Here is a 16,373-nt window from a genome sequence, read left to right as displayed (position 1 = left end):
TGTTATTTGTTTTCAGGCGAGTGCATGTACGTATGCATAGCGTTTTGGGATTTATTGATGTGTAAATTCACGATTAGATTTGTTTTTGTCCAATCAAAACAATTGTAATAAATAACATTAGAATTATACTACATTATTTATCATTACTTGTTTTGGCACCAGCGTATTTTGTTTAATTTTGTAGGCGGTGGACCAGCGGGAAAACCTTTAACGCCATTAGCAGAAGCAGTTGGGAGTGTTATTGGTACCAACAATATAAGTATCAGTGGGATCCCTGGTACAGTTGACACAACATATCTAATGCTCGACAGACCAAAGATCAGCACGGAAACCACAGCGAGTACGATGTATGTTCAGGAATTTTATACACCATTTCTTAATTCTTGGATTGAAAATTGAAAAAAAAATTTTTTTTTATCCATGTATAAGAATTCGATTCCTTTTATTTCAGTGAATCAGATGGCCTTGTGACTCAAGATCTCCATGTCATCAGCACCAGTGAATCTGGAGATGGGCAGCAACAAATAAACTTTGTTACTGTCCCACAGCCAAACGCATGTCCTACCAATGTTTGCACCCACACCGTAATTGACCCGCATCTGCAAAAGCAGAAGCTAGAACTAGAAATTGAGAATCTCACCCTCCGAAACAAGTTTATACGACTTCAGATTGAAAGAATTGAAGGAGTAGATACAAGTAGTGAATTATAAGCGCTTTGACACGAATTTACTCACATTTAGTAATTATCAAATAGTTCTATAATCTTGAATTAAATAATGCTGCCAGTACTTTTTTAATTATTTGTATCTTTTCATTTACTGTTACGCAGTGACCACATACCTGTTTACATAAAATGAGCAGAAACAATGTGATTTCTGTAAGCTCGACCATCTGTACCCTGGATATCTGCAGCCATGTGGTCATTGGCATTTCCATTGTCATTGTAAGCCTCTGCGTTGTCATCATCGTCAGGGAGGGGCAGATTGAACATTTTTGCGATGTTATGTAAAACTCCGCATGCTATGATGACATTGCTGGCACGTTGAGGATGCTGACGTATTTCTCCATGAAGAACATGGAACCGTCTATTTAAGTGACCAATTGTTCTCTCAACAAGGGTGCGAGTGCACTTATGCGACCTTTTAAAAATGAAGATATACTTTGAGAAAAATAATTGGGGGGGGGGTGTCAGAGGTGTGTGTTACATTCATATATAGATAGAGAAGAAAGAGAGATGTGTGTGAATGAAAATATGCAGTTCCAAAGTATATCCACATGAAGATGGATATTAGAATCCAGAATGCGTTAGTGTTTTGAATATACTTTTGAGTTGTATATTTTCTTTCTTTCTTTTTTTTAATCTATTATTTTTGTACTCTATGTTAGTCCCTAAGCCATGTTTTTTCTAAAGTTTTAAAGATACACGCATGTCAACAACAAAAATTCGACTTGTATCTTTCGTAATAGTTAACATGAATGATATCTATGTTTGTTATGCAGAATGGGGCGAGCGAATTTAAACTGGGTCGAAATGCCTCGGTACCGTTTACCGAAAGCAGCAACCCCAACAATTTGGATGAACAGCAGTGTCCTCATCATGATGGGTGTGCTGTTAGAGAATATGAGAATATTTCTCGTAATATAAGCGATAAGTGTTTATTTTTCAAAGTGCTCCGATTTATATTAGGCCCTAATTTCCTTACCTGTTGTACCGTGACTGTGGACCAGCTTGTGGATTTAAAAAAGGTGTCAGCAGCCAGTCTTTCCCAGGATAACCGCTATCACCGAGAAGATGGCATTTCACGGGCAATAAACGTCGTTGAAAGAGCTGAAATAGACCACTCTCCCTCAGTATTCTGGCATCGTGAGTCGCTCCCGGCCAGCTTGCCACGATGTCTAAAATCTTATAACTGGCATCACATACAATCTGTACATTTATACTGTGAAAGTTTTTCCGGTTGACATACTCCACTTCGTGTTCACTGGGAGCTATAATTCGCACATGAGTTCCATCAATCGCCCCAACCACGCCAGGGAAACCAGCAATGGCAAAAAAGTCAACCTGGTGCTTTCGAATAGTTCCTGGGTCCATTGGAAAGGAAACGAATCGCTTGACAATATTTGGTTGAACAAGAGCGGTAGTAACTCTTTGAATTATTCTTGAAACCGTTGACTGGTGAAGACCAAAGTTGTCACCACTACATAGCTGCATCTTACCTGTAGCATAGTATCTCAAGGCAACCATGACTTGCACAATTGCAGGTACACTGTGATTTCTGTTGGTCAAAGGCATAATGTCATTTTGAATTAAATCTGTTATAAATTCAATTCCTTCCTGATCAAATCTAAATATGTGCTGCGGTTCTGCTGCTGTCATTGATTCTAAGGGATTAATTCGTGGTTTGAATGTTCTCTGTTTTCTGTCAGTCATTTTGTTCTTGCTAAGCAATATGCTTAAGAACTTAAGACAAGTAAAGACCATGCTTAACTTTAAGCATATACTAAGCATATACTTAAGAGTTAAGAAGTTTTATGCATTCTGCTAAGCAATATGCTAAGTAAAATCTCAACCTGCTAAGCAAGAAATTCATACTTAAGTATATGCTTAAGGACTTAAGAATGTTTATGCATACGACTCCAGGAGTCGTATGCATAAAAATTCTAAGAATTTTCTTAAGTATATACTTAAACTTCTTAAGTATATACTTAGCTAAGTAAGATTCTTAAGTTCCGTTGCATAAAACCTCTAAGCAACATGCTAAGTTGTTTTTAGCTAAGTACATCGCAATATGCTTAAGTTTATCGTTGCTATGTCAAACGTCATTTCCGCTTTCACTTTACCGTAAACACAGATTGCATGAAGTTGAACATTTTCTTGATAAGTCTCTCTTGTATCGCTAATAAATGATGAAATACTATATTTTTTTGTGTTATGTAAGGTTAATAAAATAAATAGACCAAAAATCAAATGTCGTTTTATATGACGATATATCCGATTTTATCGTCTGCATCTGCATTGATCCTTGAAAATATGGCAGAAAGAGAAGGTGTTGAGAGTCAGTCATTACAGACAACTAAGAAAAGAAAACCGAATTGGACAGCAGATGAATGCTTGTTTTTAAGCAAGTGTGTAGAAGAACATAAAAGTATCCTTCGAGCTAAATTCGGAACGGGGGTTACGACATTAAAGAAACGGGAGATTTGGAGGAAAATCACAGATGCCATCAATGCCTCTTCCTACACCAAGCGAACGGTGGAGGAGGTTGAGAAGAAATGGCACAATATACAGATGAAGGGGGAAAGCAGAGCTGGCAGACGCACGACGTAGTGTGAAACAAACGGGTAAACGAATATATATTAAATCTATATAGTATATATATAGTATGCATTTCAAATTTGCTTGAAAAACATACACGAACAAGACAGGCACTAAATCCAGTCCCCATAATGTGCTGATGATGAACTATATTTCTTTACTATCGCATTTATAAATAAATAGAGACCTAGGCACTCGAGGGTAGCCTAATTGTATGTTATCTTACCGTACCATCTAGTATGTATCCAAACAGGCCCAATATCATATGTTGTTTCTGTATTCAGCAATCAAATCCTCAACAAATTCGAATATCGCAGTCTGCACAAAGTTATACACAGTAAACAAAGTGTCGAAATATGCATCGTCATCGACTGAAATGACGTAATATTATTCAAAGGTTATGTCCCTTTTTTGCCCCCCACCCCCCCCCCCACCCCCCCTCTTCCGGTCATGAATAGATCCTTATAAATCATGAAAAAGTAAGTGTGGAAAGTTAGCTTACATAGGTGACGTATAAGCCATTGCTATTTTGAGAAATTTTTAATTTAACTTAATGACAGAAAAATATGAATAATGTGAAACTTTGATCGATATGACCCTTCTAAATAAATATAATGTGCATGCACTTAAAAAGGAATTTTTCAAACAATTTTTCATCATCTAATTATTACCAGGGCGGATCGAGGAATTTTGAAGGGGGGGGGGGTACAATTAATTCTGGTTTTCAAAATTGGGGGTACATCTTAAAGATGCGTAATTTATACTTTTCTTTAGCAAAATCATGTGACGAAAGGGGGGGGGGGGGGTCTAACTCCCGAATCCCCTCTGGATCCGCCACTGATTACAAACTTCAGACAGTCTTTGATTCCTTGATGCATTTGAGTATGAATTATTTTCTTTTATTTCTAAAGAATAAATACTTGTATTAATTTCGAAATTACACATAATTGCCTAGTTTAACATTTTTTTTTTATGCTAGCAAGTATTCTTCTATCCCAACATTCGAACGCATCAATTACGTACCCTGGATATCTGCAACTATGTGGTCATTGGCATTTCCATTGTCATTGTAAGCATCTGCGTTGTCATCATCGTCAGGGAGGGGCAGATTGAACATTTTTGCGATGTTATGTAAAACTCCGCATGCTATGATGACATTGCTGGCACGTTGAGGATGCTGACGTATTTCTCCATGAAGAACATGGAACCGTCTTTTTAAGTGACCAATTGTTCTCTCAACAAGGGTGAGAGTGCACTTATGCGACCTTTTAAAAATGAAGATATACTTTGAGAAAAATAATTGGGGGGGGGGGGTGTCAGAGGTGTGTGTTACATTCATATATAGATAGAGAAGAAAGAGAGATGTGTGTGAATGAAAATATGCAGTTCCAAAGTATATCCACATGAAGATGGATATTAGAATCCAGAATGCGTTAGTGTTTTGAATATACTTTTGAGCTGTATATTTTCTTTCTTTCTTTTTTTAATCTATTATTTTTGTACTCTATGTTAGTCCCTAAGCCATGTTTTTTCTAAAGTTTTAAAGATACACGCATGTCAACAACAAAAATTCGACTTGTATCTTTCGTAATAGTTAACATGAATGATATCTATGTTTGTTATGCAGAATGGGGAGAGCGAATTTAAACTGGGTCGAAATGCCTCGGTACCGTTTACCGAAAGCAGCAACCCCAACAATTTGGATGAACAGCAGCGTCCTCGTCATGATGGGTGTGCTGCTAGAGAATATGAGAATATTTCTCGTAATATAAGCGATAAGTGTTTATTTTTCAAAGTGCTCCGATATATATTAGGCCCTAATTTCCTTACCTGTTGTACCGTGACTGTGGACCAGCTTGTGGATTTAAAAAAGGTGTCAGCAGCCAGTCTTTCCCAGATAACCGCTATCACCGAGAAGATGGCATTTCACGGGCAATAAACGTCGTTGAAAGAGCTGAAATAGACCACTCTCCCTCAGTATTCTGGCATCGTGAGTCGCTCCCGGCCAGCTTGCCACGATGTCTAAAATCTTATAACTGGCATCACATACAATCTGTACATTTATACTGTGAAAGTTTTTCCGGTTGACATACTCCACTTCGTGTTCACTGGGAGCTATAATTCGCACATGAGTCCCATCAATCGCCCCAACCACGCCAGGGAAACCAGCAATGGCAAAAAAGTCAACCTGGTGCTTTCGAATAGTTCCTGGGTCCATTGGAAAGGAAACGAATCGCTTGACAATATTTGGTTGAACAAGAGCGGTAGTAACTCTTTGAATTATTCTTGAAACCGTTGACTGGTGAAGACCAAAGTTGTCACCACTACATAGCTGCATCTTACCTGTAGCATAGTATCTCAAGGCAACCATGACTTGCACAATTGCAGGTACACTGTGATTTCTGTTGGTCAAAGGCATAATGTCATTTTGAATTAAATCTGTTATAAATTCAATTCCTTCCTGATCAAATCTAAATCTGTGCTGCAGTTCTGCTGCTGTCATTGATTCTAAGGGATTAATTCGTGGTTTGAATGTTCTCTGTTTTCTGTCAGCCATTTTGTTCTTGCTAAGCAATATGCTTAAGAACTTAAGACAAGTAAAGACCATGCTTAACTTTAAGCATATACTAAGCATATACTTAAGAGTTAAGAAGTTTTATGCAATCTGCTAAGCAATATGCTAAGTAAAATCTCAACCTGCTAAGCAAGAAATTCATACTTAAGTATATGCTTAAGGACTTAAGAATGTTTATGCATACGACTCCTGGTGTCCAACCTAACGCCATCTCACTGTCATTGTCACCTCCCCTCCATAGCACGTGTCCTATATAGTTCCATCACCGTCTCCTCAGCTCATTGTTTATTGCATTCATGTCCGCCCTGTCTGCCACTTTTTTTCATCATTTTCTGCCTTTATCCCCAGTATCCTCTGCAAGCATCTGATCTGGTAAGCATCTTTTGACTTCCCACCTTGTCACCTTCCAAGACATGGACATGCAAAATTTCTGAAAAAATAAATGCAAATATACCCCATGATAAATTTTAAATACATGCATCGTAAACAGTACAAAAGAGCATTATCGCTCACCGGGGTAACCTCGGCCCTGCCATTGTAAAGTTGTTGTGATTTTAAAAAGATTTCAATCTTTATTCCCATGAAAAATGTTGATCCCATATTGTGGCCCCAGCCTATATGAGCCCAAAAGGATCACAACATTACTGAAAATGAATTCACATAACACAGAAATGCCTCAATACCAATATGATTGACATGATCTTGCTGTTCTGGATAAGACCAAGGTCACAAGGTAATTGATCATGGTATGATACAAAAGATCTTGCCATAAGAAATCTTTATACAAAATATGAAAGCTCTATCTTAAGGTAGTGATTGCATGGGTCATTGAAAATTAATGAATCTATGAATTTTTTTTTATTTTTACATATTTTGTAGTTGACAATAACTGTAACTCATTGTGAAATTATAATATAATATATGGTTTTCACGAATTGTGACGCTACGGTTGCCATGGTATCCCCTCTTGTCGACTTTCCATAATAAATGGTACATGTATTTCAGATGGTTTTTAAGATTGAAACAAAAAGAGTAAGTGATATAAATTGAGAAAAAGATAACAGCCAGTGCTGCTTTTTAGAATACACACTTTTTGATTTCTCTTAACATCCACGTTACATATTAGTATTCCAGATTTATGTGTACTAACACCATACACATGTTATGAAATTCATAGCATATCATTATTTTAATATAGGCCTAGTGGTTTGTGAATTAAATTTACATGCTGTAAGACTGAAAATTAACGGGGGGGGGGGGGTATATGCATTTTGGAGACTTAGGGCCTAAAGACTATTATTTAAAAGATAATTAGTTACATAAAGAATTTTTCATTTGTATTGTATTTCATTCCTATAGTTCTAAACATATTTTCACTTTACCCTGTGCTTGGTTTTAGCTGCAAGTTTTTGTGTCCATCGTCTGTCATTATTACTGATGTTTAAGCGCTTGCCGTATTCCGGGATCGCAAGCGAAAATAGCCTCTTTTTAGATACTACATGAATAAACCACGTGATGCCTTGCAATCACTACCTTAAATAGTTGAGATATTTTGAGGTCCGTGTTTGCCCAACTATCTATTTTGTATTGCTTGTAGGAGTTATGAGATTGATCACTGTTCGTTATCTTCACCTTGCATTGAATAGGTCAGATTTTTATCAAAAGTAGGTCAAACTTCCAGGTCAAAGTCTCAAGACTGAACACCGTTACATCACATGAAAGAACTTTTCTTAAAGAATGTATATATACAAAATATAAAAGCCTTAGCTTAAATAGTTCAAGAAATATTTTTTTAAATGATTTTTTCTATATACTTGTATGTAAAACCTTTATCCCCTATTGAGGCCCACCCTACCCTCGGATCCATGATTTAAAAAAATTGAATCTGCACTATGTCAGAGAGCTGTCATGTAAATTTGAAATTTCCTGGCCCAGTGGTTCTTGTGGAGATTTTTAAATGACTCCCCTCCTATTTTTACATTTTTGTGATTACCTCCCCTTTGAAGGGGACATGGCCTTTCATTTCAACAAACTTAACCCATGGATGATGTACGCCAAGTTTGGTTGAATTTGGCCCAGTGGTTCTGGAGAAGATGAAAATGTGTAACGTTTACAGACATACGGCAGATAAAAGGTGATTAAAATAGCTTACTTGAGCTTTCAGCTCAGGTGAGCTAACAATATATCTTTTAAGATGTTTCAGCATATATTTATCTTTCATTAATAAAAACTTCTTACTCTGCCCCTTTTCTTTTCAGTGGAATGAAATCTGGGTTGTAAGGTGTTAGTTACAATACTAGCCATTTTTTGTTGATTTTTAGCTTTCTGGAAACGTCATTTTGAAGTTTCAGGTAGGCTTTGTTTCCTGAAATTAAACTTTAAAAGAAAAAAAATGTTAGAATTTCTGATTTTATTTTAAACTATGTACATGTATTTGGAATAAGTAAATACTTGTAATGTTCAAGGGACATTATATGGAACGAGTGTGGGATTTTAATATCAATTTATATACTTAGCTGTTACCTTCCCATTGCATGTGTCATGGAAGGATGGTTGTATAGGACATCAGCTGCTGATTCACAATGGCCTTTCTTGTTTTTCCTTGGTATTTTGAGTTGCATTCCCTTTTCGTCTGAATTACATTGGTTTCCATCTGTCTGAATATTGAAAATGTTGTCAGATTTCACATATGAGTTAAATGTAGATATTGTTGGAGACTATCATTTTCATAATTTTTTTCCATTTAACAAGCCTCGAACATCTTGTATTTAGTGGCTTTGTGTTACCACCATGATTTTGACCTTCAATTCTTATTGAATCTATTAAATCTGGGTAGATCTACAGTTCACAGACAATACCCATAGTCTAGTCAATCTAGCTCAAAAATGAGCAAAACCTCAAACTAATTGCAACAGAAATGAAATTTTGATTATTCATGCAAGAAAACACATGCAAACAACATATTAAAAATCGGCTTTTGTATTTCCATGGGAAAATTGGAATTTTGGGGTAAAAGGATGTGTTTTTTCATGAAAATCGCTAAAAACTGGAAATTGAAGAAAATGTCCATTTTATGTAACATACAGTAAAAATAAGTTTCATATCTCAAATTTCAACCTGGAAATGTTCGATTATTTTTTTTTACAGCAGAATATATTCTTTCCTTGACTGTAATTTTTGGGTAAAATCTTGCTTTTTTTAATATAATTGTTAAAGATTGAAATTTTAAGAAGAAAACCCACATTTTGTCATACATTTGAGTCTACCAATAAAAAAAATGAAGTTAGGATTTATTTTAAAAACTGCTCAACAAGTAAGATATATAGATTATTGGCAATATATATGAAAAATACCATTTCAGGTAGGAAAACCTACCTTTTTCTGAAACAAAAATAGTGAAAAACTGGAAATGATAGGAAATGACTGTTTTATAGAAGAGATGACATTGATCTTATAAATTTAAGAATAAAACTTCCAAATGCACAACTAAACTTTTCTGCACCAATATTTATTTTCCCTTGCCGAATTTTGGGCTGAAATCTTCATTTTCCAACAAAAATCGTTAAAAACTGGATTTTGGAAGAAAATACTTTTTCCTGTCCATTAGGCATATATGAGTTACCACATGAAGATTTATACATTAAAACAAACTGTTAACACAAAACAAGTGCCCCTTCAAAAATGGTCTGTAAAAGATGACCGACATTTTTGCAGTTACTCCCCTTACATCGGAAGTTGGAGGCGCGCTTACCATTCCGGTCCTATGTTTCACATAAATACATGTAGTATTTTAAAACAAACAGTGTATAGTAAAGCTTACGTTACCAAATTCTTTATTAAGCTGAGTTTTAACAGTTTGTACTACATCTATGACGAAACAAGGTTCAGTTTCTTCGATTTTATAAAGAAATCTTTAATACGTGCACTTCGTCAAGTTCTAGTGTTTGGGAAAGAGGGGGGAGGGGGGGGGGTTATAGCCGTATTTGATGTTTAGTTCTATCCAAATTATTGTGCAATTAATACCGAGAATCTGTTTTAAAAAACAATGGACACATAGAATTAAAAGCAAATGAATCAGGCACGCAGCATCGTACAAAAAAGGGGTGTGTGAAGATAATTTCACAATATTGCCTGAAAATTGACAAGTAAATTTTAATCCAAAGTTATAAAAATCCTTGATGGTGTGTGTGGTGGTGGTGGTGGGGGGGGGGGGGTAAGTTTGTTCTCTCAGTTCAATTTTACACGTCCACTGTGTACAGTTCACGACAATGCTATTTTTTTTAAAAAAAAGAAAAAGAGGAGGGAGGGCAACCAATCTGTCTAAAAATCGACCTCTGTACGTAAAAATTTATCAACTTTGCAAGTAATGATAAAAGGTGTAGAGCCATTATTGCTACGTGCCTGATAATTATATAAGTGATCATTTGAGTAATTGCAGTACAGTTCAGTCCATGTTTTTACAAGTACAACAGCTAGTGTCACAATTTGCCTTGCATTTACAAAAAACTAAGTTCACACAGTTTTCACCAAGAACCCCCCCCCCCCCCCCGCTTTAAAACTTAATATGACAAATGTTGAAACTAATCGAATAAATAGAAAAGAAACGTACGATTATAAATAACACTCTGTATACCTCTGTATACCTTTTCTACTGTTTATTCACAAATGAAAGTGTACATTAAATCTATTAAATGTTCATTAATATGTTTTAAATATTATGTGGTATTCAACAGTCGCTTGTCTTTTCCTTTTTCCGCTAAAGTGTAATCGATGTCGGATGACAGAAACTTGCGGGAGTTTTTATCCCCCCCCCCCTAACTAATTGAATTTAAATTTTCATCCGACATTGATTTCGTCCCTTAGGGCAGTTATGTTTATTTCAGTGTTCGTTGCTATTTCTGTGCTTTATATATAGACATTTCAAACACAATGTGCATTAATGTTGTATGATCCTCTTGAATTTACGATAAATAATCCCATTTCCATTCTCAATGATCGTGTGCCAGCGTGGCGAAAATTCCATCGTCATCGAAAACAAGTTTTGTCTTGAATAGATGGTCGGGCGGTCTAGCGCGCTGTTCGCATGCTGCTAGGATATATGGTTCCGCAGGTCGTGAGCCCAAGACTAATTAGAAAGAGTAACTACTCGATTTTACATCAAATCATGATACTATGCGCAAGTGTTTACTTACATTGATTTTTATTATTTATATTATCAATGTTTTATTATCATTATTATTACCCATGAATGACTCTCCAAACCTGAATTTGAAAAAGAAAAGCAAAAATACTTTACTTACTTAGTTTTATAAAAGTTTTTAATACAAAACGCTTGCTCAAATGATGAAGATACAAAATAACTGAAACTTTTAATCCGAATGGCTTTCCATACTTTCTTTTTTAACAACCGTAATTCCCCCTTGTAAATTGACACTAATTCTTTAAGATTTCATTTATAATTTATTATTCATAACTTCTAAAGTAAATATTGTGTTTTATAATTAAAATTAATTCAGTAGAGGGTCAAACAAAATATTTTGAAGCTTTATTCGCGAAAGTTCCCCGGGAATGGAAGTCGGCAAAGAATATAAGATGCTGAGCAATATTGTATGTATATAGAAGGTTTTAAAATCACCTTTTTAATACAACTGTTAAGCTGTTTAATCGCGTTTTTTATTACATGCACTTTAGATTGTCGTGTATAACATTATTCCGATGACTGTCACAGTTAAGTTACTCCCCTTTACGTGTACGGCGTGCCGTAAACACCACAAAATATCGATGGTTTACTAAAACATTTAAGGTAGCTCCATCCTCGTGTGACTTATCAATATTAATGGTTAAAAGTGGAAAAACTTTATTAATTTCTACTCAATATAGTTTAATTCAATTAATAACCAAAGAAAATGTATATGTCATCACCTTTTTAAAGATGTCAGACATACAAAAACAGAAGTATACATCAACATCAGAAAATCACACATTTTCGTTAAACAGAATAATAAAAATAGATAAAAACTTGTTGAAATGACAAAATTTAAATATCAACAGTTTTAAAAAAACTGCTAATTCATAAATATGTATAGATTAATTGTGGATATTAGGGAAACCAATGTATAATAGACATCCTGTATAGGAAATCCCAGCACAGGAGTTATTGCCCTTAACAACATTTTTAAAATCATAAATAATTGATTATCTATGGAAAATATAAACTTTTTCAGTATTATTAGTTTACCAGATATTTTATTATATCCATTGAATAGCATTCCTTAGAAAGATATATTTCTATCATGTGCAAAGTTAAATTTATTAAGATTTTTGCAAAAACCTATGACATCACATGAGGATCGATCAATCTTAAGTCTAAATTTTAAATATTTCCCATTGTCCGATTTTGTCCGATTTTTTGTATGTTGTTAATCACGCTTTTGTTTAACAAATTCCGTCGAGTTTGTTTCTGTTGCAATTACTTTGAGGTGATTTGCTAGATTGACTAGACTAAAGTGAAGAGTAATTCTTGGAGTAATACACTCATTAGTATATTTCAATTTTTATATGTAAGCATTAGTACCCAGTTGATACATGTGTGTTATCCCTAATGCAATATATAAGATGCTTGATACATCAACAAGAGGCAGCAAGAGTTGGTGCTAAAAATATATCCACTTCAGCCTCATGTAGAATGAACAGATACATCATGTATAGAGAATAAATATAAAGTTTATATGTTGAACTGTATCTGTAAATTACACTAAACTGCAATGTCAGAACAGCAAGAGACAGTGCTAACGGATAGTATATTATTAGTATTATATGTTAGTTAATCCACTAAGAGTGAGTAACAACATTCTCAGTCCAACAACATAGGTGTGATCGGTCGACAGAGAATGTTTACTCCTCCTAGGCACCCGATCCCACCTCTGGTGTGCCCAGGGGTCTGTGTTTGCCCAACTGAGATTAATCACTGTTTGTTATCTTCACCTTTCACTGTGTTTACTAGTTCTGGTATACATGCTATATCTGATAAATTTGATAACATCCCTTGAGCCTCCCATTTTCATCTTAACACTTTAGCCTACACCCATCCCCCCCGATGTCCACTCCCCCAAATCAATGTCTTATATCTAAAGCATTTATGTCAATATTGAAACGGGGTTGTACGAAAATACAATGATCATTTCGATGTAATGGTATTGTGAAACCAGTAGGCTGGGTTAAGTCTTGCATTTCATTCATAACATCAGCTTAGATTAGCCCTATACTTACCTTATCTCACCTCAGCTCTGGTATGTCCAGAGATCTATTTGTCCTACTTTCAGTTTTGTATTCTTCATGGGATTTATGCGATTGATCGTTGTCCATCATTTTCACTGATCTATTATAACGGTAAGAAATAAATAAAGAAAGAAGTTTTTCGTTCAACGTCTTCGCTTAGCTTCGTTTGTTTATTGCCGCCATTACTCACTAGCATTCCGGATAAATGATATTTACCGGATACGTCTCTTTCATTCCGCTCACTTCGCGCGAGACCATGGGTTGTTTTCATCTGCCCGTGTAGCACATTCCTCAATCGGAACTCCTCGAATGTCTCGCGCACTCAACATAGGATCTCGGATGTAATACGATGGCATCCATGAGTGAATTTGATGCATTGTCAAATTATTATTATTCCGAACAAATATAAAGTTTATATCTGAAATTAAAGTATTTTTTTTTTTTAATTTACTCTGCCGATGTAACATTCTCAATAGATGTTTTATGAAGTTACATGTAGGTTGTGTAACTGTTATATACCAATATTCGTTTTATGCTTTTTTTTTAAAAAGCAGAAAATACCTGGTTGATTATTTCATACACATGTGTATATTGTTTTATTGTATCAAAAGGTACTGAATTTACTAATTTAAGAGGACAATACAAATTTTTATAGTTTTCACCACTTTTTTGTGCGACGCGCGTCGATCGCTTTTAGCGACGACGTTTTGTCGCTAATTTTAAAGAAAACCGCGCAGCATGTCACAATTTCATTTTATCGTAATATAAATATACCGAGAATTATAACACGAATAAGGGCCCATCAAAAAGGAAATTCCCTCTACTTTTACAGGCTGTATTTACTTTCCCTATTTCCATATATAAATATAGGTAAAACGCCGATATGTTTAAACATTGAGAAATAAAATCATAAGAAAACGTACATTTGCAAAAAATTGCTATTTTCTTATAACTTTGCCAGGCATTAAAAATAATTTTTATATCTTCTGAAAGCTGGGAATATATGCTTTTCAAAAATATAAAAAATATTGAATTCATAAGGAAAATAAAAAAAATCATATCGAGGGGGGAAATGACCTTGCGAAAAAGCGTTGCGTCATATTTAGACGAAGCCATCCTTCACTTTAAATGCTTTTTTTTTTATTTAATGGCATTACTTACTTTATTGATTTTTACATAGTCAAAAATAGAGTAAATTTCCAAAAATATGATATATGGATCATATATCTTATGATCGTAGTTTCAAAGATTTAGAGGCACTCCTTTTGCGTTGCCCTGTTTTTACGCGCCACCGGTCAAATTGACCGGTACGGTAGAGAAGTTGATGGTGACGTCGTCAGTTTAATATAGAGTTTTCCGTTAAATATATTACAGCTGATATGGTAGATAAAGCATAACAGTGGTCATTTTCATAAATGGCACATTCTCAAATACCAGATTTAGTATTTTGGTGAATTTTCTTCTCAGGGCAGATTTTGGCTAAAACCGTACCTTGTCCTTTATAAAGGAAACTAATTTCTTGATGAACAGTGCATACAATCAGCAACAATATAATTAAATTAACGATTTCTAACAAATTTGATCGGGATCGGTACTTTTTTCCCCAGTTTGAATATAGTGATTATATCTAAAATTTAATAATTTCGTTTCAATTATTTTTTACAATATATTTCTTGGATATATATCTTTTCTGACATGTTTCTTGAAGATTTTTTATTCGTAGATTAAATTTTATTTTAGCAAATAGCGTTTTAAATTTTCATAGATATTTTTCTAAAAAAAATAGAATGTTTATATCTGAATCTTTTAGGTATGTTTTATCAGATATTCATATCAAACACCAAATCACAGCGAAATGTGGACTCAAGAATCTCTTATTTGCAAACAAAACACCTTTATTACCATTCCGGGGAAAATTACAGAAAAATCATATAAAATAATTGAAAGCTTGTTTCATTCTTTCAATGGTGAAACCATACTTCATAAGTGTATTAACGAGCCATTAAATAAAACATTCGTGTAGTGAGCTACCTTAAATGATGTACTGGTGTCGATAAATTTGAATGATGCAAGTATCCACCTTTCATATCATTTAGACTCAAAGTTCGTTAAAATTGAATACCTTAAATTTTTGTTCCGCGGCAAAAAAAAAGAGAAAAAAAAGGTGGGGGTCCGGACCCCCTCTGGATCCGCCATATAACGGCAAACAGATCATTATGAAACAAGATGTACTGTAAGCAATGCTCACTAAGAATACCCCCCCCCCCCCGCTTACCCCAATCTCCCAAAGGGTGTTGTGAATAGGTATAAATTACCTCTTTCCTGAGTGTAAAAATATGGTATGCCTTTGTAGAAGAAAATGGAAGATATAGTCCGAACACAAATCCATGGCATAAACCTATAATTATGACCTTGAGATCAAAGGTCAAGGTCATAAAGAGGTCATGAATGTACATGATACATAGTCTCATGGTTTTACACCTATGTCTTATGGTATGACTATGTTAAAACCCTATAAACAATTTTGCCCTTCAGATCAAAGTTCAAGGTCATATAGAGGTCATAAAATACTCGACACATCGTCTCATGGTGAAACACTCATGTGTCAAATATGATATGCCTATGTCAAAGAACAAAGAAGTCATGGCCCTGACACGAATCCATTGTAAAAACCTTTAATTTTTACCTTGTGGTCAAGGTTATATGGAGGTCATGAAGGTACATGACACATCGTCCCATGGTGATCTACCCGTGTGCCAAATATGGTATGCCTAAGTCAAAGAACAAAGAAGTTATGGCCCGGACACGAATCTGCACAGACAGACAGACGGACGGACAGAGTGATTCCTATATACCCCAGAACGTATAATAAATCACTGGAAGGAAGTTCTTTTTCATAATCCCTGTTGTAATTCACTATAGTGCCGGTGTTGTAACATAGAATTTTCCCCCGCATAGACTTTCCCTCCGTAAAAACGGGCCCGGGATAGATGATGGGCCTGGTATAGAATTTCCCTCGAGGAAGAATTAAACCGGGCCCAATTTTCCCCCTAGGAAAAACCGTCCCAGTATAGAATTTCCTCTTAAATGACAGTACGCCCTCCCCCCTTCTTACATTTTAGCTATGTATCCGTTTCCAGTTCTATTACTAGAATTCTCTTTCTTATCTAAACCCAGGAATTCTTCTTATCTTTTTTAAAAAAA

General features: G+C 35.1%; 2 protein-coding genes across 2 annotated transcripts; both read right to left on the bottom strand.

Moving 5' to 3' along the window:
* Positions 1-518: 518 nt before the first annotated feature.
* LOC125661428 (putative nuclease HARBI1) lies at positions 519-2,853 on the bottom strand. Its single transcript, XM_056143093.1, has 3 exons — positions 1,704-2,853; positions 841-1,139; positions 519-599 (listed from the first exon to the last, which is right to left on the bottom strand). The coding sequence occupies exons 1-2, from the start codon at positions 2,507-2,509 to the stop codon at positions 845-847; spliced, it is 1,101 nt and encodes a 366-aa protein (XP_055999068.1). The 5' UTR covers positions 2,510-2,853; the 3' UTR covers positions 519-599; positions 841-844.
* A 2,339-nt stretch (positions 2,854-5,192) lies between these two features.
* Positions 5,193-5,873, bottom strand: LOC130047589 (putative nuclease HARBI1). The gene has a single exon (XM_056142917.1). It carries the CDS (start codon positions 5,871-5,873, stop codon positions 5,193-5,195), a length of 681 nt encoding a protein of 226 aa, XP_055998892.1.
* Between the last annotated feature and the right edge of the window lie 10,500 nt (positions 5,874-16,373).

This window comes from Ostrea edulis, chromosome 7 (genome assembly GCF_947568905.1).
Source record: "Ostrea edulis chromosome 7, xbOstEdul1.1, whole genome shotgun sequence".
Taxonomy (NCBI): domain Eukaryota; kingdom Metazoa; phylum Mollusca; class Bivalvia; order Ostreida; family Ostreidae; genus Ostrea; species Ostrea edulis.
Note: the sequence above shows the minus strand (reverse complement) of the source record. Positions and strands in the feature narration are given on the sequence as shown.

What these genes read in the sequence shown, in the direction of transcription:
- LOC125661428 (XM_056143093.1), bottom strand. Translation starts at nt 2,509, where the DNA reads ATGCTTAGTATATGCTTAAAGTTAAGCATGGTCTTTACTTGTCTTAAG. An exon ending in CCACAGTCACGGTACAACAG is followed by an intron (nt 1,140 to 1,703) that starts GTAAGGAAATTA and finishes CATTTTTAAAAG; the next exon opens with GTCGCATAAGTGCACTCGCA.
- LOC130047589 (XM_056142917.1), bottom strand. Translation starts at nt 5,873, where the DNA reads ATGGCTGACAGAAAACAGAGAACATTCAAACCACGAATTAATCCCTTA.